The sequence below is a fragment of the Trachypithecus francoisi genome, unplaced genomic scaffold (assembly GCF_009764315.1).
Source record: "Trachypithecus francoisi isolate TF-2019V2 unplaced genomic scaffold, Tfra_2.0 Lachesis_group16, whole genome shotgun sequence".
Classification (NCBI taxonomy): Eukaryota; Metazoa; Chordata; class Mammalia; order Primates; family Cercopithecidae; genus Trachypithecus; species Trachypithecus francoisi.
In genome coordinates, this window is record NW_022681461.1 from 36,408,973 (window position 1) to 36,430,691 (window position 21,719).

Below are 21,719 nucleotides of genomic sequence, written 5' to 3' on the forward strand. Positions count from 1 at the left end.
GCTATAATGAATGCAGAGAGGGAGTTGGGAACACAGTGATGGGTCAGGCAGGCCTGTTCCAGAGGATTAGGAATCTCAAGGGTATGCAGGAGTTTGTCAGGTGAGGAAGCAGGCAGAGGCTGCTGTGAGGGGAAGGAATAACGTCCAGAAACACAGAAAGCTTTGCTTGTTTACAGAAGCATGAGTCAGTGAGTATTGTTGGAGCATAAAGTACAGTGCAGACAGTGATGATGGATGAGGCCATAGTAGTTAGACGAGGGCCAAATCCAGATTGTTTTGTTTTTTTTGAGACAGGGTCCCACTCTTTCACCCAGGCTGGAGTGGGAGTGCAGTGGCACAATCTTGGCTCACTGCAACCGTCTGCCCCCCTGGGGTGGTAAAGCAATCCTTCCGTCTCAGCCTCCGAGTAGCTGAGACTATAGGTGCCCGACACCACGCCTGGCTAATTTTTTTTTTTTGAGATGGCGTGTTGCTCTTGTTGCCCAGGCTGGAATGCAATGGCGTGATCTCAGCTCACCACAACCTCTGCCTCCTGGGTTTAAGCGATTCTCCTGCCTCAGCCTCCCTAGTAGCTCGGATTACAGGCATGTGCCACCATGCGTGGCTAATTTTTGTATTTTTAGTAGAGACTAAAGGGTTTAGGGTTTCTCCATGTTGATCAGAGTGGTCTTGAGCTCCCAACGTCAGGTGATCTGCCCACATCGGTCTCCCAAAGTGCTGGGATTACAGACATGAGCCACCGTGCCTGGCCACGCCCAGCAAATTTTTGTATTTTTTTGTAGAGACAGGGTTTTACCATGTTGCCCAGGCTGATCTCCAACTCCTGGGCTCAAGTGATCTGCCTGCCTCGACCTCTCAAAGTGCTGGGATTACAGGTGTGAGCCACTGCGCCTGGACCAGATCCAGATGCTTCTAAAGGACTGTGTGTTTACTATATAGAGTGAGGCTGCTATCCTGAAGCCCATGGATTTGGGGGTGTATACCTGTCTACACGTGGACAGAGGCACGTAGGAAGGTAGCCTGGAAGGTTTTTCCCTGTTGCAAGCCCCCTTCCTGAGGCAGGGAGAATCCAGAATATTTCTTTTTTTTTTTTTTTTTTTGAGACGGAGTCTCGCTCTGTCGCCCAGGCTGGAGTGTAGTGGCTGGATCCTGGCTCACTGCAAGCTCCGTCTCCTGGGTTCACGCCATTCTCCTGCCTCAGCCTCCCAAGTAGCTGGGACTACAGGCACCCGCCACCTCGCCCGCTAGTTTTTTTTATGTTTTTTTTTAGTAGAGACGGGGTTTCACCGTGTTAGCCAGGATGGTCTCGATCTCCTGACCTCGTGATCCGCCCGCCTCGGCCTCCCAAAGTGCTGGGATTACAGGCTTGAGCCACCGCGCCCGGCCACCAGAATATTTTCTACCATGTGTTAATATATTTTCGGGTGGCTTGTTTTCTCCTTTGGATTGTAAGTTCCTAAAGGGCGATGAGGTTTAATTTTTATGAATCTCCTACCTCCTCACGTGTACATTGTGAGATAGATGCTCATTTAAACTTTCTAGGCTGGGTGTGGTGGCTCACACCTATAATCCCAGCACTTGGGGAAGCCAAGGCAGGTGGGATCGCCTGAGGTCAGGAGTTTGAGATCAGCCTGGCCAACATGGCAAAACCCCGTCTCCTCTAAAAATACAAAAATCAGCTGGGCGTGGTGGCATGCACCTGTAATCCCAGCTACTCTGGAGGCTAAGACAGGAGAATCACTTGAACCCAGGAGGTGGAGGTTGCAGTGAGGCAAGATCATGCCACTGTACTACAGCCTGGGTGACAGAGTGAGACTCCGTCTTAAAAAACAAAACAAAAAAACTTTATTTTTGGAGTATAGTGGCACGATCTTGGCTCACTGCAACCTTGGCCTCTTGGGTTCAAGTGATTCTCCTGCCTCAGCCTCCCAAGTAGCTGGGATTAAAGGTGTCTGCCACCACACCTGGCTAATTTTTATATTTTTAGTGGAGACAGGGTTTTGCCATGTTGGCCAGGCTGGTCTCGGACTCCTGACCTCAGGTGATCTGCCTGCCTTGGCCTCCCAAAGTGCTGGGATTATAGACGTGAGCCACTGCCCACTGCACCCAGCTAAACTTTATTTTTCTTTTTTGTTTGGGACGGAGTTTTGCTCTTGTTGCCTAGACTGGTGTGCAGTGGCATGATCTTGGCTTGCTGCAACCTCTGCCTCCCAGGTTCAAGTGATTCTCCCACCTCAGCCTCCCAAGTAGCTAGGATTACAGGCATGTACCACCACGCCTGGCTAATTTTGTATTTTTAATAGAGATGAGGTTTCTCCTTGTTGGTCAGGCTGGTCTCGAACTCCCGACCTCAGGTGATCCTCCTGCTTCGGCCTCCCAAAGTGCTGGGATTACAGGCGTGAGCCACCTTGCCCAGCCAAACTTGCTTTAAACGAATAATGACTACATCACTATCTGTAGCCCTGCTCTGTTTTTTTTTTTTGAGACAGTCTCGCTTTGTCGCCCAATCTGGAGTGCAGTGGCGCGATCTCGGCTCACTGCAAACTCTGCCTCCCGGGTTCACTCCATTCTCCTGCCTCAGCCTCCTGAATAGCTGGGACTACAGGTGCCTGCCATCACGCCCAGCTAATTTTTTTTTTTGTATTTTTTAGTAGAGATGGGGTTTCACGGCCGGGCGTGGTGGCTCAAGCCTGTAATCCTAGCACTTTGGGAGGCCGAGACGGGCGGATCACGAGGTCAGGAGATCGAGACCATCCTGACTAACACGGTGAAACCCCGTCTCTACTAAAAACTACAAAAAACTAGCCGGGCGAGGTGGCGGCGCCTGTAGTCCCAGCTACTCGGGAGGCTGAGGCAGGAGAATGGCGTGAATCCGGGAGGCCGAGCTTGCAGTGAGCTGAGATCCGGCCACAGCACTCCAGCCTGGGTGACAGCGCGAGACTCCGTCTCAAAAAAAAAAAAAAAAAAAAGAGATGGGGTTTCACTATGTTAGCCAGGATGGCCTCGATCTCCTGACCTCAAGTGATCCGCCTGCCTGGGCCTCCCAGAGTGTGGGGATTACAGCCACGCCCCGGCTAGCCTTGCTCTGTTTTAACCTCTTACTATCTCATAACGTTTCACCCTTTTGTCTGCCCCATCCCTCACTTTCAATTTTTCTATTAGGCAGATTAAATTCAGAAACAAAGAAAAAAGAGGAAAACTTTGTTCCAGGAGGATTTGTTGTTTGTGCTGTCAGATGCCAGGTCCTAATGGATTTAGAAGAAGGTTGGGGTGGGACTCCTTCCTGAGGCAGCCACTTCAGTGCTTCTTTGCATTCTGTGTGCCTGTTTCTTGATAGGTGCTCAATAAATGTTTGCTGAAGGAATCATCCTGTTTATTGACAGCAAGACTAAGCCTGTGTTTTCATAGTAAAACCTGCCTACTTTTCTACTTTGATCTCCTATAATCTTTCCTTTCTATGCTCCAGACACATTATTAAACTCTTCATTCCAGCAGTACTTCCAGATATTTCCGTTGCCTAGAGTGCCCTCTCTCTTGTCTGGCCAACTCCTATACCTTCTTATAAGACTTAACTCTCCTCCTTTCTGGGAAAATGATTGCTCATTAACCCAGGTGGAGTTAGTTACTTCTTCCTGTGTACTTTTTTTTTTTTTTTTGAAATATAGTGTCACTCCATCACCCAGGCTGGAATGCAGTGGCACGATCTCGGCTCACTGCAACCTCTGCCGCCCAGGTTCAAGTGATTTTCCTGCCTCAGTCTCCCTAGTAGCTGGGACTACAGGCGTGTGCCACCACGCCCGGCTAATTTTTTGTATTTTTAGTAGAGATAGGGTTTTACCATGTTGCCCAGGGTGGTCTCGAATTCCTGGCCTCAAGTGATCTGCCCGCCTCCAAAGTGCTGGGATTACAGGCGTGAGCCACCACTCCCAGCCCCTGTGTACTTTTTTTTTTTTTTGAGACGGAGTCTCGCTCTGTCACCCAGGCTGGAGTGCAGTGGCGCGATCTCCACTCACTGCAAGCTCCGCCTCCCGGGTTCAAGCCATTCTCCTGCCTCAGCCTCCTGTGTAGCTGGGACTACAGGCGCCCGCCACCGCGCCCGGCTAGTTTTTGTATTTTTTTAGTAGAGACGGGGTTTCACCGGGTTAGCCAGGATTGTCTCGATCTCCTGACCTCGTGATCCGCCTGTCTTGGCCTCCCAAAGTGCTGGGATTACAGGCCTGAGCCACCGCGTCCGGCCCCCTGTGTACATTTTTATGTTGATGTTTGTTCAGCCTCTAGACTGCTTGGAAGGTGAAGACAAATCCATCCCTTTCTGTCTCCATCCTCCTTCTTTTCTGTGTCTTGCCTGGTGCCTGGCGATTTTGCTGAATGGAGAACTTGTTAATTACTGTAAGAAAGCATGATATGACAATCTGGAAGCACGCCTGAGTAAACTCTAATGATTTTTGACCTTCTCTACTCAGCCTAGACTAGGCCTTTGTACAGGGGTGTATGTGAGTGAGAGTCTGTTTCAGAACTGGTAGATAGTAGCAACATCTTTTGTAAACTTGCAAGGTTACAAAATTCATTTTTACAGCCAGACACGGTGGCTCATGTCTGTAATCCGAGCACTTTGGGAGGCCAGGGCGGGTGGATCACCTGAGGTTGGGAGTTCGAGACCAGCACGTCCAACATGGATAAACCCCATTTCTACTAAAAATACAAAATTAGTCGGGCGTGGTGGCACATGCCTGTAATCCGAGCTACTCGGGAGGCTGAGGCGGGAGAATTGCTTGAACCCAGGAGGTCAAGGCTGCGGTAAGCCGAGATTGTGCTATTTCATTTTTTTTTTTTTTTTTTTTTTGAGACGGAGTCTTGCTCTGTTGCCCGGGCTGGAGTGCAGTGGCCGGATCTCAGCTCACTGCAAGCTCCGCCTCCGAGGTTTACGCCATTCTCCTGCCTCAGCCTCCGGAGTAGCTGGGACTACAGGCACCCGCCACCTCGCCCGGCTAGTTTTTTGTATTTTTAGTAGAGATGGGGTTTCACCGCGTTAGCCAGGATGGTCTTGATCTCCTGACCTCGTGATCCGCCCGTCTCGGCCTCCCAAAGTGCTGAGATTACAGGCTTGAGCCACCGCGCCCGGCCTGAGATTGTGCCATTTCACTCCAGCCTGGGTAACAGGAGCGAAGCTCTGTCTCAAAAAAAAAGAAAAAAAAATTTATTTTTACGTCTGGGCTCGGTGGCTCACATTTATCTATAAATCCTAGCACTTTGGGAGGCCGAGCTTGGCAGATTGCCTGAGGTCAGGAGTTCGAGACCAGCCTAGCTAACATGGTGAAACTCCATCTCTACTAAAAATATAAAAAAAGTAGCCCTGCATGGTGGCGGGCGCCTGTAATCCTAGCTACTTGGGAGGCTGAGGCAGGGGAATCGCTTGAACCTGGGAGGCGGAGGTTGCAGTGAGCTGAGATCGCGCCACTGCACTCCTACCTGGGCAATATAGCGAGATTGTCTCAAAAAAAAAAAAAAAGAAAATTTATGTATTTATTTTTTATTTCTTTAATTTTTGATACAGAGTCTCGCTCTGTTGCTCAGACTGGAGTCGCACTCTGTCGCCCAGGCTGGAGTGCAGTGGCCAGATCTTGGCTTACTGCAGCCTCCGCCTCCCAGGTTCAAGCGATTCTCCTGCCTTAGCCTCCTGAGTAACTGGGATTACAGGCATGCACCACCATGCCCGACTAATGTTTGTACTTTTAGTAGAGATGGGGTTTCACCATGTTGGCCAGTCTGGTCTCAAACTCCTGATCTTGTGATCTGCCCGTCTCAGCCCTGCAAAGTGCTGGGATTACAGGTGTGAACTACTGCGCCCGGCCCAGAAAATTTATTTTTACTTGGAAGGGTTTTGAGGATGCTAACAGTACAGTCAGATCAGTGATTCTCTGCCAAGCATAGGGAACTTGGCAAGAGGAATGACTGGAGGCCCTTGTTTGTTCGGGGATTCAGGCAGAGATGAGGGAGTGAGACGGGTAGAAGGGAATGGGAAGTGACTGAAAGAGAAGGGTTCCTGCTGGGGGAGCTGACATACTGTTTGTTAAACACGACCTAAAGCACATAATAATTCAGTTCTGTTAACCCTGTTGTCTTCTCTGCAGACACTGCCCTAGCCATCATGGAGGTGGCCGAGGCGGAAAGTCCTCTGAACCCTAGCTGTAAGATAATGACCTTCAGACCCTCCATGGAGGAGTTCCGGGAGTTCAACAAATACCTCGCATACATGGAGTCTAAAGGAGCCCATCGCGCGGGGCTTGCAAAGGTGATTTTCCTCAGATGCTTTAAATGAAAAACAATCACTTGGCCGTTAATTTATGTTCTTAGTTTTCATGATGTGGGACATTGTTTCTGAAGGAAGAAATTTGCAAGATCTTTGTTCTTGTTAATCCATATGGAACATTTCATTTCTTCAGATAGTAATTATCTTATTTTTCTTTAACTATTCATACTAGATTGTCTTCTAAGCCTTAAAAAGAAAAATCAAAACCAACCAAGGGTGGCTCGTGGAAACCAAGGAGATCCATGTATGGGTTTCAGAGGTGTGAGCGTATTCATATTTTTTGTTTGTTTCTTTGTAGACAACAATTATTAACCTGAAGCCTAACCACAGTTTCTCTCTCCTTTCCTTCTATTTTTTTTTTTTTTTGAGACAGAGTTTCACTCTTGTCGCCCAGGCTGGAGTGCAATGGCGTCATCTCGGCTCACTGCAATCTCTACCTCCTGGGTTCAAGTGATTCTCCTGCCTTAGCCTCCTGAAGTAGCTGGGATTACAGACGCCTGCCACCATGTCCCGCTAATTTTTTTGTATTTTTAGTTGAGACAAGGTTTTACCATGTTGGCCCGGCTAGTCTGGAACGCCTGGCCTCAGGTGATCCATCTGCCTTGGCTTCCAAGGAGTGGGGAATTAAAGGAGTGAGCCACTGCGCCCAGCCTTTTTTTTTTTCCATATGATACTTATTGATATATTTTATCATATAATAATGCCATATAATGCATCAGTTTAAAGTGTGCAATTCAGTGGTTTTGAGTATATTCACAGAATTGTGCAACCATCACCTCTATTGAATTCTATAACATTTTCATCATCTCCCAAAGAAACTTCATATGCATTAAGCAGTCATTCCCGATTCCCTGCTATCACCCCCAGCCCATAGGCAACCACAAACTGACTTATTCTGTCTCTACATTTGCCAGTTCTCTTTCTGGTTATTTGTTCACCAAATGTGGAGGGTGCCTACTATGTGCCAGACACTATGCCAGGTGCTAGAGGTAGGGATGTGGGGGAGCAGAACATACAATGTTCCTGCCCCCATGGAGCTTACATTCTAGTGGTAGCATCTTAGAATGATGAAATAAGGACATTTTTTTTTTTTTTTTGAGACGGAGTCTTGCTCTTTCGCCCAGGCTGGAGTGCATTGGCCGGATCTCAGCTCACTGCAAGCTCCGCCTCCCGGATTTTACGCCATTCTCCTGCCTCAGCCTCCGGAGTAGCTGGGACTACAGGCGCCCGCCACCTTGCCCGGCTAGTTTTTTGTATTTTTAATAGAGACGGGGTTTCACCGTGTTAGCCAGGATGGTCTCGATCTCCTGACCTCGTGATCCGCCCGTCTCGGCCTCCCAAAGTGCTGGGATTACAGGCTTGAGCCACCGCGCCTGGCCGAAATAAGGACATTTAAGCACAGATCCAAAGGATAAAAAGAAACCAGCCTTTTCAAGATGTGGGGGCAGAAAGAATAGCAAGTCCAGAGGCCTGAAGGCTGACTTGTACTTCGTGGCTGGGAGGAATAGGAAGGTGGTCAGTGGACTTGTCCGGCCATAGTAAGGCATTTGGGATTTTAAGTGTAGACGGAAGCACTGACAGGTTTAAAGTGGGAGAGGAAGATATGGTGGCTGTTTGTTTCTTTCTTTTGCTATTTTTGGGACATTATTTTGAAAAGATCACACTGGCTCCTATGTGAAGAGTGAATTTGGTGTTGTCGGGGCAGAGCACAAATAAAGCACCTTGTCTGGGATGGTTGCATTTATCTAGTGAGGAGCCAGTGGTGACCCAGACCAGTGAAGATGGGAGAAGTTGTCTTTGGTCTGGATATGTTTGAAAATTATCATCCTATTCTTACAGGTGCCAAATAATATTCTTAAAAAAAAAAATGATAGCAACTTAAACCTTGTGGGTATAAGTGACATGCCCAGAGTCATAGGGGTGGTCAGTGAGGTACTGAGGACTGCATTGCACATTTGGATGCATAGGTCCAAAGTAAGATCTTTGAAAGAGAGAGATCCATTATATAATATAATTCATTGTCCAACTTGAGATGGTTTGTGTGTCCCTTCTATAATGTAAATCTATTTTAATTTAAAAATTTCCCATGGAAGAATATATTTTATTGCACTTATTTCAGTTTATTATTGTTCTAAATGTTAAATTTATAATCTGGGTTTCTGTAGACTTGTCAATATCACTGCATAAATCCGTGAGCCCTGACAGAGCCTGCTGCCAGGCTGAACCACTCAGTTGCACTTAGGTAAAGTGTTCTCCTTGAAATCCCCAGCTGTGGAGGTCAGATAGCATGGAAAACAGAAGATAGTTGAGGAGAGAACTTTCGGAACTATTGGGATTGGTGTTCCACTCCTCCTGTAAATGGACCTGATGCTACTTGTAACCCACTACTTTACTGTTTCTGGTATCTGTACCCTGAGGTCTGTAATTAGGTTGTGTGTGTGTGTGTGTGTGTTTTTTTTTTTTATTCTTTCTGTTTGAGGTGGAGTCTCGCTCTGTCGCCCAGGCTGGAATGCAGAGGCGTGATCTCAGCTCACTGTAACTTCTGCCTCCCAGTTTCAAGCGATTCTCCTGCCTCAGCCTCCTGAGTAGCTGAGATGACAGGCATGTACCATCACGCCCGGATAATTTTTTTTTCTTTTTTTTTTTTAAGTAGAGACGGGGTTTCACCGTGTTAGCCAGGATGGTCTCGATCTCCTGACCTCGCGATCCGCCTGTCTCGGCCTCCCAAAGTGCTAGGATTACAGGCTTGAGCCACCGCGTAATTTTTGTATTTTTAGTAGAGACAGGGTTTCACCATGTTGACCAGGCTGGTCTCGAACTCCTGACATCGAGTGATCTGCCCGCCTTGGCCTCCCTAAGTCCTGGGATTTTAGGCCTGAGCCACTGTACCCAGACATGTATCTTGTTAAAGTTCATGCCCTTCCTAGAAAATTGCTTTGTTTTTCTCTTTTTGAGAGAAGAGTCTCTTTTTGTCACCCAAGTACAGTGGCATCTTATTGGCTCACTGCAGTCTCAACCTCCCAGGTTCAAGCGATCCCCCTCCCTCAACCCTGCAGTTAGCTGGGATTACAGGTGGGCACCACCATGCCTGGCTAATTTTTGTACTTTTTGTACAGCCATGTTACCTAGGCTGGTCTCCAACACCTGGGCTCAAGTGATCTGCTCATTTTGACCTCCCAAAGTGCTGGGATTATAGGCATGAACCACTGTTCCTGGCCCCTTCCTAGAAAACTTTAAAAATTTGGGAGTATTAAGTTGAGTGAAAATTAATTAGGAGTGGGTGAGAGAGAGAGAGCAAACAAGATAAAGAGAAAACAAAGGAAAACTAAAGCTTTTTAATGACTTTCTCAGATGACCTATCCTTAGTTTAACTTCTTTTTTTTTTTTTTTTTTTTTTTTTTTTGAGACGGAGTCTGGCTCTGTCTCCCAGGCTGGAGTGCAGTGGCCGGATCTCAGCTCACTGCAAGCTCCGCCTCCCGGGTTTATGCCATTCTCCTGCCTCAGCCTCCGGAGTAGCTGGGACTACAGGCGCCTGCCACTTCGCCCGGCTAGTTTTTTGTATCTTTTAGTAGAGACGGGGTTTCACCGTGTTAGCCAGGATGGTCTCGATCTCCTGACCTTGTGATCCGCCCGTCTCAGCCTCCCAAAGTGCTGGGATTACAGGCTTGAGCCACCGCGCCCGGCAGTTTAACTTCTTTATTGGATTAGCTCATCAACAAAAAAAATCTCATTTGGGCTGGGTGTGGGGCTCACGCCTGTAATCCCAGCACTTTGGGAGGCTAGGGCAGGTGGATCACTTAAAGTCAGGATGGCCAACATGGTGAAACCCCATCTCTACCAAAAATACAAATTTTAGCCATGCGTGGTGGTGGGTGCCTGTAGTCCCAGCTGCTCTAGAGGCTGAGCCAGGAGAATCGCTTGAACCCAGGAAGCGGAGGGCAGAGGTTAGGGATAACCATCTCTTCTCTTCTCTGGGCTCTGAATGCAGCCCTTTGTCCTATTCTCTCCCACTTTTGTTTCTGGAAAACATGTTCTGTGTTCCACTGGGATTAGTAGAGTGTCCTGTGGTAGGGTGGCACGTTCAGTAACTTTAGAAGAGGAAACAGCAGCTACCCTCACAAGGGAGCTGCATGCACACACAGCACACCTGCGTCGCTGTCTGCATTGTGTAACAGAATAAAGTTAATGAGAACTATGATTACAAAACACACCTGAGTCCAGACCGTGCCTCGTTTTAAAAATTGAGACTCATTGACAAAGTTGGAGACATTCATTTATTCAATCCTGTGATAATTTCCTATTACTCATTATTAGGAATATAACAAACTGTTTCAAATCATTTTTGCCATGTTCGACGTCAAGTCACATAAGCTCAGTTTTACCTACTTTCCCTCTTGTTCTGGAAGTTGCAATAGTAGCAAATGTATAAAACTGTACCAAATCAAATCATATTATAAAAATCAAGACTGCATTAATGAAACTGGTTTGCTTTGGGGGCTAGTCCTGGGGAACCGAGCCACCCATGATGTTCTTTGTTAATGCCCTATTTTTTTTTTTTTTTTTTTTTTTGAGACAGGGTCTTTTCCTGTTACTCAGGCTGGATGGTGTGATCATGGCTCACTGCAGCCTTGACCTCCCAGGCTCAAGCAAGTAGTCTCCCAAGTAGCTGGAACTCAGCCTCCCATGTAGCTGGGACTACCCATGCCTGGGTGATTTTTAAAAAAAATTTTTTGTAGAGATGGGGTCTGCTGTGTTACCCAGACTGGTCTTGAACTCCTGAGCTCAAGTGATCCTCCCTCCTTGGCCTCCCACAGTGCTGGGATTACAGGCATGAGCCACTGTGCCTGGCCCGTTAATCCACTATTGACAACATTTAATGAATTGGTCTTAATTTATGATTTGAGTAAATTGGTTGAGTAGGTCCAATAGTAGTGACTGTAGCCTCAGATGACAGTTGGTCTTGGTTTTTCTCTTCCCCATTTTTTAGATTCATGCTTTAGATTTAACGTTTATTTTTTGAGTGGAAGGTTTGACACTGTGACTGTCTACAAAGTTGATGGTCAGGTTGGGAAAATGAAAAGAAATGACAGTCTCTTCAGATGTGAAACTTGTAGTGTTTTTGTGGAAGGAGATTATGATGAGCCTTTTTTATATATGAAGTGGATGAAATTTGTTCCCAACAGAAATCTGAACATAGATTGTCCTGGACCGTAGCTTATGCATATCATGTAGTTTTATGAACAGCCAAGAGAGTGCAAATAGCTATCTTTGCGCACAAGGTGAAGAAAGATTGTAAGAAGCACCACTCTTTCCCTTCCTCCTCCTTCCTCAGTAAGTAGATGGTAGAAGTTGCAATTCATTTCAAGACAAGTAGTGCAAATGCACATTTTAGCAGAAAATTACCCACAGGGAATAGGGGCCAGGCTGAGTTTGCGGGGATGATGATAAGAGAAGTTATGTTCTATTTTGATATAATCAGGAAGGTGAACTTCAGGAGGAATGGCTTTCCCTCATTTAGATTAAGTAAACATAAAGATTTAACTTTGGAATCTTTTAAAGACCCCAGTATGTTGTGTTTCCCTATGCAAGAAAATCTGATGTCTTAGGATTTCAAATTATAGTTAAAATAAGATTTTTGTTACAGACCTGAACTTCTGAAAATATATTCCATTCGAACTCTTTAATTGAAATTAAATGAACTTGTACACAAAAGCACAAGGCAATATTTGGGTTTTTGTAAGTTTATTGTATGCCTTGCTTCTCTTTCTTTAGAAAACTGCTACAAAATATTTTATAGGCAAGCAACTGCCTTTTTCTTTTTAAGACAAAAACATATTTAATTCTACACATTAATTTTGATTGTGGATATCTTTATTGCAAATGAAGAGCCTGAATAAATATATGTTCTTTTTTTAAAATTATTCTGGCTTATTTCTGAGGAAAAAAGTTAGTTTTTAGAACATTCTTAAATACAGTGCCCATCGCCTTTCAATATGTCATCAAGACAATGGAGTAAGGTTAACCATATTCATATAGTCTGATCATATTCTTTTCAAATATTGAGTGTGGCTGGCATGGTGGCTCACGCCTGTAATCCCAGCACTTTGGGAGGCCAAGGTGGGAGACTTGCTTGAGCCCATGAGTTCGAGACCAGCCCTGGCAACATAGCGAGACCACATCTTTACCAAAAAAAAAAAAAAGCCAGCCATGGTGACTCACGCCTGTAATCCCAGCACTTTGAAAGGCCAAGGTGGGTGGATCACTTGAGGCCAGGAGTTTGAGATCAGCCTAGCCAAAATGGCAAAACCCTGTCTCTACTAAAAATACAAAAATTGGTTGGGCGTGGTGGTACACATTTGTAATCCCAGCTCCTCGGGATGCTGGTACACGAGAATCACTTGAACCTGAGAGGCTGAGGTTGCAGTGAGCTGAGATTGCTCCACTGCACTCTAGCCTGGGCAACAGAGTGAGACTCTATCTCAAAAAGCAAACAAACAAATAAACAAACAAAAAAATAACTGAGTGTGGGGCTATGTGCCTGTAGTCCCAGCTACTTGGGAGCCTGAGGTGGGAGGATTGCTTGAGCCTGAGAGGTCCAGGCTGCAGTGAGCTGTGATCATGCCACTGTACTCCAGCCTGGGCAACAGAGTCCCTGTCTCAAAAAAAAAAAAAAGTTAAATAAAATAATGAGGGTGTGATTTCAGTAACATATACTATGAATATATACGTATCCATTTTATTTATTTTTATTTAGTTTTTTTGAGACAGAGTCTTGTTCTGTCACCCGGGCTGGAGTGCAGTGGTGTGATCTTGACTCAGTGCAGCCTTGACCTCCCAGGGTCAAGCAGTCCTCCCACCTCAGCCTCCCGAGTAGCTAGGACTGTAGGCGTGTGCCACCACACCTGGCTAATTTTTGTATTTTTTTGTAGAGGTGAGCTTTCGCCATGTTGCCTAGGCTTGTCTCGAACTCCTGAGCTTAAGTCTTCCTCCCGACTTGGCCTCCCGAAGTGTTGGGATTACATGCCTGAGCCACCGTGCCTGGACAGTATTCTCATTTTAAACAAACATACCTTGGAGGATATAAAATATGTAGTATCCTTATATTGTTGATGAAAATTAAGGTAAAATTGACAGCTCACTGTGAAGTGATTTTGTTTTTTTTGAGCTAATAACTCTCATTTATAAGCTGTATAGCATTGGCCAAGTTACTCATCTCCTGACCCCAAGTTTCTTTATCTGATGAAGCTTGACTTGAGTTTCACAGTTATAGGTACATTAGTATCTAAATGTGAAAGACAAAACTTTAACACTCTTAGAATATAAAGTAGACCATTTTTGTGTCCTTGAGTAGGGAAATATTTTTTTGAACTGAAAATTATAGCAGTACCTATAAAGGCAAATGTGAAAAGTTGGATTACATTAAAATTAAGAATTGATGTGTATCAAAAGATAACATAAAAGCCTGTACAAGCCTGGGCAACATAGCAAAACGCTGTCTCTACAAAAAATTAAAAAATTAGCCAGGTGTGGTGGTTGCACACCTGTGGTCCCAGCTACTCAGGGAAACTGAGGTGGGAGGAACGTTTGAGCACAGGAGTTTGAGGTTGCAGTGAGTTACCCTCGTGCCATTGTACTCCAGCGTGGGTGACAGAGCCAGACTTTGTCTCTTGAAAAAAAGATTGGAGGGCAAGTTACAGGATAAGAGAAGATATTTACATGCTCTTGTGTACGCATGCTTTCTCTCTGTCTGTCTGTCTCTCTCTCTCTCTGTGTATATGCCTATATACACACATACACATCCAAGAGTATTCTCCTTGGATATGTAAAATAGTATATAAAAGACTCCTATACATTAATAAGAAAAAACCCAACAATGAAATAGTAAAATGGTAAAGAGACTTGAATAAGTACTTTATAAAAGAGAGTATCAGTGAGCTGGGCGCAGTGGCTCACACCTGTAATCCCAGCACTTTGGGAGGCTGAGGCGGGTGGATCACCTGAGGTCAGGAGTTTGAGACCAGCCTGGCCAACAGTGAAACCCTGTCTCTACTGAAAATACAAAAAATTAGCTGAGCATGGTGGCAGGCACCTGTAATTCCAGCCAGTAGGGAGGCTGAGGCAGGAGAATTGCTTGAACCCAGGAGGTGGAGGTTGCAGTGAGCTGAGATCACACCATTGCACTCCAGCCTAGGGAACAAAAGAGAAACTTGGTCTCAAAAAAAGAAAAAAAAAAAAAAAGAGTATCAGTAAGGTCAGCAAACATATGTATGAGAAGGTTTCTTTCTTCAGTTATTTGGAAAATACAAATAAAATTCACAGTTGAGTACCACTGTACACCTACCAGAAAGACTAAAATTTAAATGATGGACAGTATTAGGTGATGATGGAGATGTGGAGGAATGGGAAGTCTCGTATGTTGCACTTGGGAGTGCAAATTGGTAGAACCACTTTGGCAACAGTTGGCAATATCTATTAAATTTGAACTACATGTATCCTATGTGTCAGTAATTTCATTCTTAGAGGTATCTGTATGCATGGATATTGTGGAGACCCATGTGCATATATGCACTAGAATATCTGTATAAGAATATTAATAGCATTATTTGCAGTAGCCAATAATTAGAAAAAGCCACATGACCGTCAGTGGTTATCAGTTTATAAATACATAAATATTTATAAGAAAAAATACTGAGTAGTAATGAAAATCAATGAACTTCAGCTACATAGGCCGTTTGTTTGTTTATTTATTTATTTACAGACAGAGTCTCAGTCTGTCACCCAGGCTGTAGTGCAGTGGTGCGATCTCAGCTCACTGCAATGATTCATCTGCCTCAGCTTCCGGAGGAGTTGGGATTACAGGCATCGACCACCACGCCTGGCTAATTTTTGTATTTTTAGTAGAGACAGGGTTTCACCATGTTGGCCAGACTGTTCTTAAACTTCTGACCTCAGGTGATCTGTCCACTTTGGCCTCCCAAAGTGCTGAGATTACAGGAGTGAGCCACCGTGCCTGACCTAGACCATTATATTTAAATCTCACAAGATATGAGTGAAGTATAAAAGATAAACCTCAAATAGTGTATACTGTAGGATTGCATTTTTACACATTTGCAAAACTGGTGAATAGGTATGCATATAGAAGCGTAAAACTAAAGCCCAGCAATGAAATGATTGCCATAAACACCATAATTGTGGTTACCTCTTGGGCAGTAGGGAAGATGTAGTTGGAAAAGGGCGCTTGGAGGGCTTGTGTTGTGCCAGCAATATCTTGCCCCTTACAACTGGGCAGTGAGTGGGTCCTTTGGTGTTTGCTTTGTAATAATTCACAGAGCTGTGTGCTTGTGATTATGCATTTTCTACATGTGTGCTATGTTTTTCAATAGGAAACCTTAAAAAGATTGTTTTAGGCCAGTTGCGGTGGCTCACGCCTGTAATCCCAACACTTTGGGAGGCCGAGGTGGGCAGATCACAAGGTCAGGAGATCGAGACCATCCTGGCCAACATGGTGAAACGCTGTGCTACTAAAAATACAAAAATTAGCTGGGCGTGGTCGTGCACCCCTGTAGCCCCAGCTGCTCGGGAGGCTGAGGCAGGAGAATTCCTTGACCCTGGGAGGCGGAGGTTGCAGTGAGCTGAGATTGCGCCATTGGACTCCAGCCTGGGCAACAAGAGCGAAACTCTGTCTCAAAACCAAAAAAAAGATTGTTTTAAAAAAATTAAAACGACTTCTAAAGGTGGTATAGTGGCCAGGCGCAGTAGCTCCCTCCTGTAATTCCAGCACTTTGGGAGGCCAAGGCAGGCGGATCAGTTGAGCTCAGGAGTTTGAGACCAGCCTGGGCAGCATGGCGAAACCCCATCTCTAACAAAAATAAAAAGAAAAGTAAAGTTCCGGCCGGGCGCAGTGGCTCACGCCTATAATACCAGCACTTTGAGAGGCCGAGGCGGGTGGATCACCTGAGGTCGGGAGTTCGAGACCAGCCTGACTAACATGGAGAAATCCTGTCTCTACTGGAAAAAAAAAAAAAAAAAAAAAAAACTAGCCAGGCGTGGTAGCACATGCCTGTAATCCCAGCCCCTCGGGGGGCTGAAGCAGGAGAATCGCTTGAAACCCAGGAGGTGGAGGTTGCAGTGAGCCGAGATTGCGCCATTGCATTCCAGCCTGGGCAACAAGAGTGAAACTCTGTCTCAAAACAAAAACAAAAACAAAAAAACCCCCAAAAAACCCCCCAAAAAATAAACAAAAAAGAAAAGTTCCAACCATAGATCGTGAATTTATGACGTTATACGTTCTATTTTTATGTTATTTCTTTTTTTTTTTTTTTTGAGACGGAGTCTCGCTCTGTCGCCCAGGCTGGAGTGCAGTGGCCAGATCTCAGCTCACTGCAAGCTCCGCCTCCCGGGTTCACGCCATTCTCCTGCCTCAGCCTCCCGAGTAGCTGGGACTACAGGCACCCGCCACCTCGCCCGGCTAGTTTTTTGTATTTTTTAGTAGAGACGGGGTTTCACCGTGTTAGCCAGGATGGTCTCGATCTCCTGACCTTGTGATCCGCCCGCCTCGGCCTCCCAAAGTGCTGGGATTACAGGCTTGAGCCACCGCGCCCGGCCTTGTTATTTCATTTTATTTATGAGACGGAGTCTAACTCTGTCACTCAGGCTAGAGTGCAGTGGTGTGATCTTGGCTCACTACAGCCTCCATCTCCCAGGTTCAAAGCAATTCTCCTGTCTCAGCCTGCCGAGTACCTGGGATTACAAGTGCCTGCCACCACGCCAGGATAAGTTTTGTAATTTTAGTAGAGATGGGGTTTCACCATACTGGCCAGGCGGGTCTCGAACTCCTGGCCTCAAGTGATTTACCATGTTGGCCTCCCAAAGTGCTGAGATTACAGGTGTGAGCCACCACGCCTGGCCGATACTTTTGTATTTTAAATCCTATCAATATGTATTTTTGGTCTTAATGTTTTCTGGATCTTTTCACTCATGGTAATGAAGTGCTTAAAAACTACAGGCAAACACTGGTGTGCTGAGGTACCTTATACTGGCATTTGAGAGTTAATAGCGCGCATCCCTTCCCAGCCGCATATATAGTGATGTCACATTGGTAGGTTCAGATTGGCCATGGTGGGAGTATTATACTATGGAAACAGGTAAAAACTACAAATCAAAGTTTCCTCCACCTTTCTGGAAGCTGGTTATTAAACATCTACTAGCATACCACTGTGCTATCACCATATTGTGTGAGAAGTCTATAACGAATATAATGTTGGCTGGTCACGGTGGCTCATGCCTGTAATCCCAACACTTTGGGAAGCCGAGGTGGGTGGGTCATGAGGTCAGGAGTTCTAGACCACCCTGGCCAAGATGGTGAAACCCTGCCTCTACTAAAAATATCAAAATTAGCCGAGCGTAGTAGCAGGCACCTGTAATCCTGGCTACTTGGGAGGCTGAGGCAGAAGAATCGCTTGAACCCAGGGAGGTGGTGGTTGCAGTGAGCCGAGTTTGTGCCACTGCACTCTAGCCTGAGTGACACAGTGAGACTCTGTCTCAAAAAAAAAAAAAGAATATAATGTTGACTATATATTTACTTATTTTTCTCATAATAATATAAACAGCAGATAGCTACTTACTTAGATCATATTCAATAAAGAACTTCTTTGGGGAAGAAATTATTTATGTAAATATAATTTCATCTTTTTTTTTTCCCTGAGACAGAATCTCGATCTGTCACCCAGGCTGGAGTGCAGTGGCATGATCTCTGCTCACTGCAACCCCTGTCTCCTGGGTTCAAGCGATTCTTCTGCCTCAGCCTCCCGAGTAGCTGGGACTACAGGCACATGCCACCACGCCCGGCTAATTTTTGTATTTTTAGTAGAGACAGAGTTTCACCATCTTGGCCAGGGTGGTCTTGAACTCCTGACCTCATGACCCACCCACCTCAGCTTCCCAAAGTGCTGGGATTACAGGTGTGAGCCACTGTGCCCTGCCAATTTCATCTATTGAGAGGCAGGTTAACATAACTGCTCAATAATTAGAATTTCAGCTCAAGTAGTCTTTAGCCATTTTAACTTCAAATTATTTTACTTCTTTGTGTCTTTCAATTATATCTTTAAAATCAAGATGTTAATAGTACCTACTCAAAATAGTACCTACTCAAAATGTTTAATACAAGTACTGTGTTTAGGATAGTGAGTACTCAATAAATTTTGCTGTTGAATAACAATCATATTGCTTTATTGCAAATATTCATTTTTTTAATGCAGTTGTCATAGAGAGACTGAGAAATTCTTCAGTTGTATTTTATGAGAATACTTAAAAGCTAAATTACTTGGAGTATTTTCAAGATGATATTTTATTTCATTATTTTATTTTTAGGTGATTCCTCCTAAGGAGTGGAAGCCAAGACAGTGTTATGATGACATTGATAATTTGCTCATTCCAGCACCAATTCAGCAGATGGTCACAGGGCAGTCAGGACTGTTCACTCAGTACAACATCCAGAAAAAAGCAATGACTGTGAAGGAGTTCAGGCAGCTGGCCAACAGTGGCAAGTGAGTAGAACCAGTTTGCTATTTCTGTTTCCTTCAAAAATTTATGTAAATATGTTAAGAAACAAAGTAGACAGAGGAGCTTATAAATGAAAAGCAGGAGTCTCCCATGCAATGTCTTTCACCCTTCTTTTAACCGTTTCTGTTTTCTGTTCTTTAGGTGGTTGCCTGAACATTTGGCTTAGTGTTAAAGAAATTGCTTTTTATTATCTCATTCATAGTAGCTATAAATGGAACTTCTTATCCCATAGTTGCCATGAATTTTAGATTCTACACATGATTCATGTTTGTTGGGCAATTTTTTTGGTGTATGTTTGGTAATGTTTAAGTCTTAAATGATTTATATGTATTAGAAAATTGGTACTTTTAAAAGCAAACCTTGAATGACTTGAAAGGCCACCATTGCATTAGTTATTTATTGTTGTGTAACAAATTATCCCAAAGTGGCTGGGTGCAGTGGCTCATGCCTATAATCCTAGCACTTTGGGAGGCCGAGGCGGGCGGATCACCTGAGGTTGGGAGTTTAATACCAGCCTGATCAACATGGAGAAACCTCATCTCCACTAAAAATACAAAATTAGCTGTGCGTGGTGGCTGTTACATGCCTGTAATCCCAGCTTCTCAGGAGGCTGAGGCAGCAGAATTGCTTGAACCCGGGAGGCGGCACTCCAGCCTGGGCAACAAGAGCGAAACTGTCTCAAAAAAAAAAAAAAATCCCAAATCTTAGTTGCTTAAACCAACCCATAATTTCTAAAGGTCAGGAATCTGAGAGTGGCTTAGCTACGTAGTTCTGCCTCAGGGTCTCATGAAGTTGCAGTTAGGATGTTGCCTGGGCTATAGTGATCTGAGCATTTAATTGTGGCTGGAAGATTCTCTTACAAGAGTGCTCCCCTTTCATGGCTTTTGATGGGGTCTTCCGTTCCTTGTCATATGGACTGCTCCTCATGTTGTGGCAGCTGGCTTCTCCCAGAACAGGTGATCTGAGAGAGATAACAAGAAGGAAGCCACATGTTTTTCCTTTCCCTGTTTCAGAAGTGACACACTGTCACATCTGTCATATTCTGTTCCAAGCCAGTTGTTAAGTGTAGCCTACACTCAAGGGGAGGAGAATGAAGCTCTACTTCTTGAAGGGAGGAGTGTTAGTGAATTTGTGGGTGTATTTAAACATTGTCACAATTATTATTAAACTTCTTTTAAAAAATTCTGATGTGATAGTTAAGGCCCCAGAACAAAGCGTAAATCTAACAAAAACAAAATAAAACAAAACCTGAAAAACCAACCAGAAATCATAGTTTCCAAATTCCCTGGATGGGTGTGAATGAGATTAAGACTTTGGATGAATTTAGGTATCTTCCTTTAAAAAAATTATATTTGACATTGTAAGCACATGATGCTACTTGAAGACTCTTATTTCTGCATGTTAAATTCCTACTATGGAACATTCAGGCTATTCCAGAGAAATTGAAAATTTTATGTTTAATATAATTTGAATCATTTCTTTTGAATTTTTGGGGTAGGTATTAATAGCGTTTTATTCTTGCATATCTTATTAATCGAGAACATGAAACTTTCAGTGAAGATTGGAAGCATTTTCTTTTGAACTCTTCCAGAATTCTTTTATAAGTACAATGCTGTTGAAACAAGATTGCAGAGGCAATTAAACCTGTTTACGAGTATAAACTATTGACTGTTTTCTGTTGCTATGTTTAGTACCCATTTCCAGTGTCCCTGTTAAAGTGTTAATCGAATAGGTTAGGTCATTGAGTAATAACTCTGCTTGGCTCTTCTGATATTTCAAGGGATAATTTGTACTTAAAAGTAATCAGATTATACTCACTAAAAACTATGGTTAATACTCTTGATAATTATCATAACTGCCATAGGAAAGGTACAAAGTGCTATGAGGTTTCAAAGGAATACAAGGCTTCTGTGGTTGTTTATAAGTAATGGGTAATTTCATTTTGTAGGCACCGTTGAGATGGATTTTGAAGGATGGTCAGAAACATTTCTACCAGTTACAAAAGTAGTATGTGCTTATTTAAAATTTCAAAAATAGGCTGGATGTGGTGGCTCACACTTGTAATCCCAGCACTTTGGGAAGCCGAGGTAGGTGGAATGCTTGAACCCAGGAGTTCGAGACCAGCCTGGATAACACGGCAAACCCCGTCTCTGCAACAAATAAAAAATTAGCCAGGCAGGTGGTATGTGCCTGTAGTCCGAACTACTCAGGAGGCTGAGGATTGCTTGAGCCTGGGAGGTCGATGCTACAGTGAGTCGTGATTGCACCACTGTACTCCAGCCTAGGTGACAGAGCAAGACCCTGTCTTGAAAAAAATCAAATAAAATTTCCATTATAGCAATATATAACTTTGAGAGGCAATCATTGCTTGTATTACTTGGCAATTCAAAATACTGTTAAGACTTGAGCCTTGAAGTTCGTTCTTCTCTCGTTGTAAAGAAACTTTGATCATCCTCTCTAGAGCCCATTTGATTATTGCAGCATGGTATCGGTTTTCTACCTCAAGATAATTTTACTGAATACTAATTTTATACATATCTCTGTTAAATTATTACTCTACTGGCTTGGTTGTAGATTTACTCTTTCTGAAGATAGCCATTCAGGTGACATTGTTTTGTGTGTCACTGTGTGCACAGTGCTTGGTATAGTGTCTGGGATATGGTAGGTGCTTTTTCAACATATATTGATGGAGTGAATAAATAGTGTTATAAAAACTAAAATACATTTAAAATGGTATAAATTTTTAGGCAAATTATAAAGATTTACTTATTAAGAGAATATACATTTCTTGACATTCTGGAGTTTAGAGATGTTTTAAAAAATTGTTGGCTTTTTTTTAGTTGTAAAA

The 21,719-nt window shown here is 44.2% G+C and overlaps 1 protein-coding gene across 10 annotated transcripts in view; it reads left to right on the plus strand.

Annotated features, from left to right (window-relative positions):
* The window catches only part of KDM4C (lysine demethylase 4C), a 412,099-nt gene that overhangs the window by 30,527 nt on the left and 359,853 nt on the right, over nt 1-21,719 (plus strand). For all 10 annotated transcript variants that reach the window (XR_004443468.1, XR_004443467.1, XR_004443469.1 and 7 more), the window contains exons 2-3: nt 6,132-6,292; nt 18,680-18,855. Coding sequence is in view for 7 of the 10 variants with exons in the window: in XM_033237310.1 (XP_033093201.1) it covers nt 6,149-6,292; nt 18,680-18,855 (320 nt within the window). In the remaining 3 variants the exon portion in view is untranslated. The remainder of the gene's footprint in view (nt 1-6,131; nt 6,293-18,679; nt 18,856-21,719) is intronic.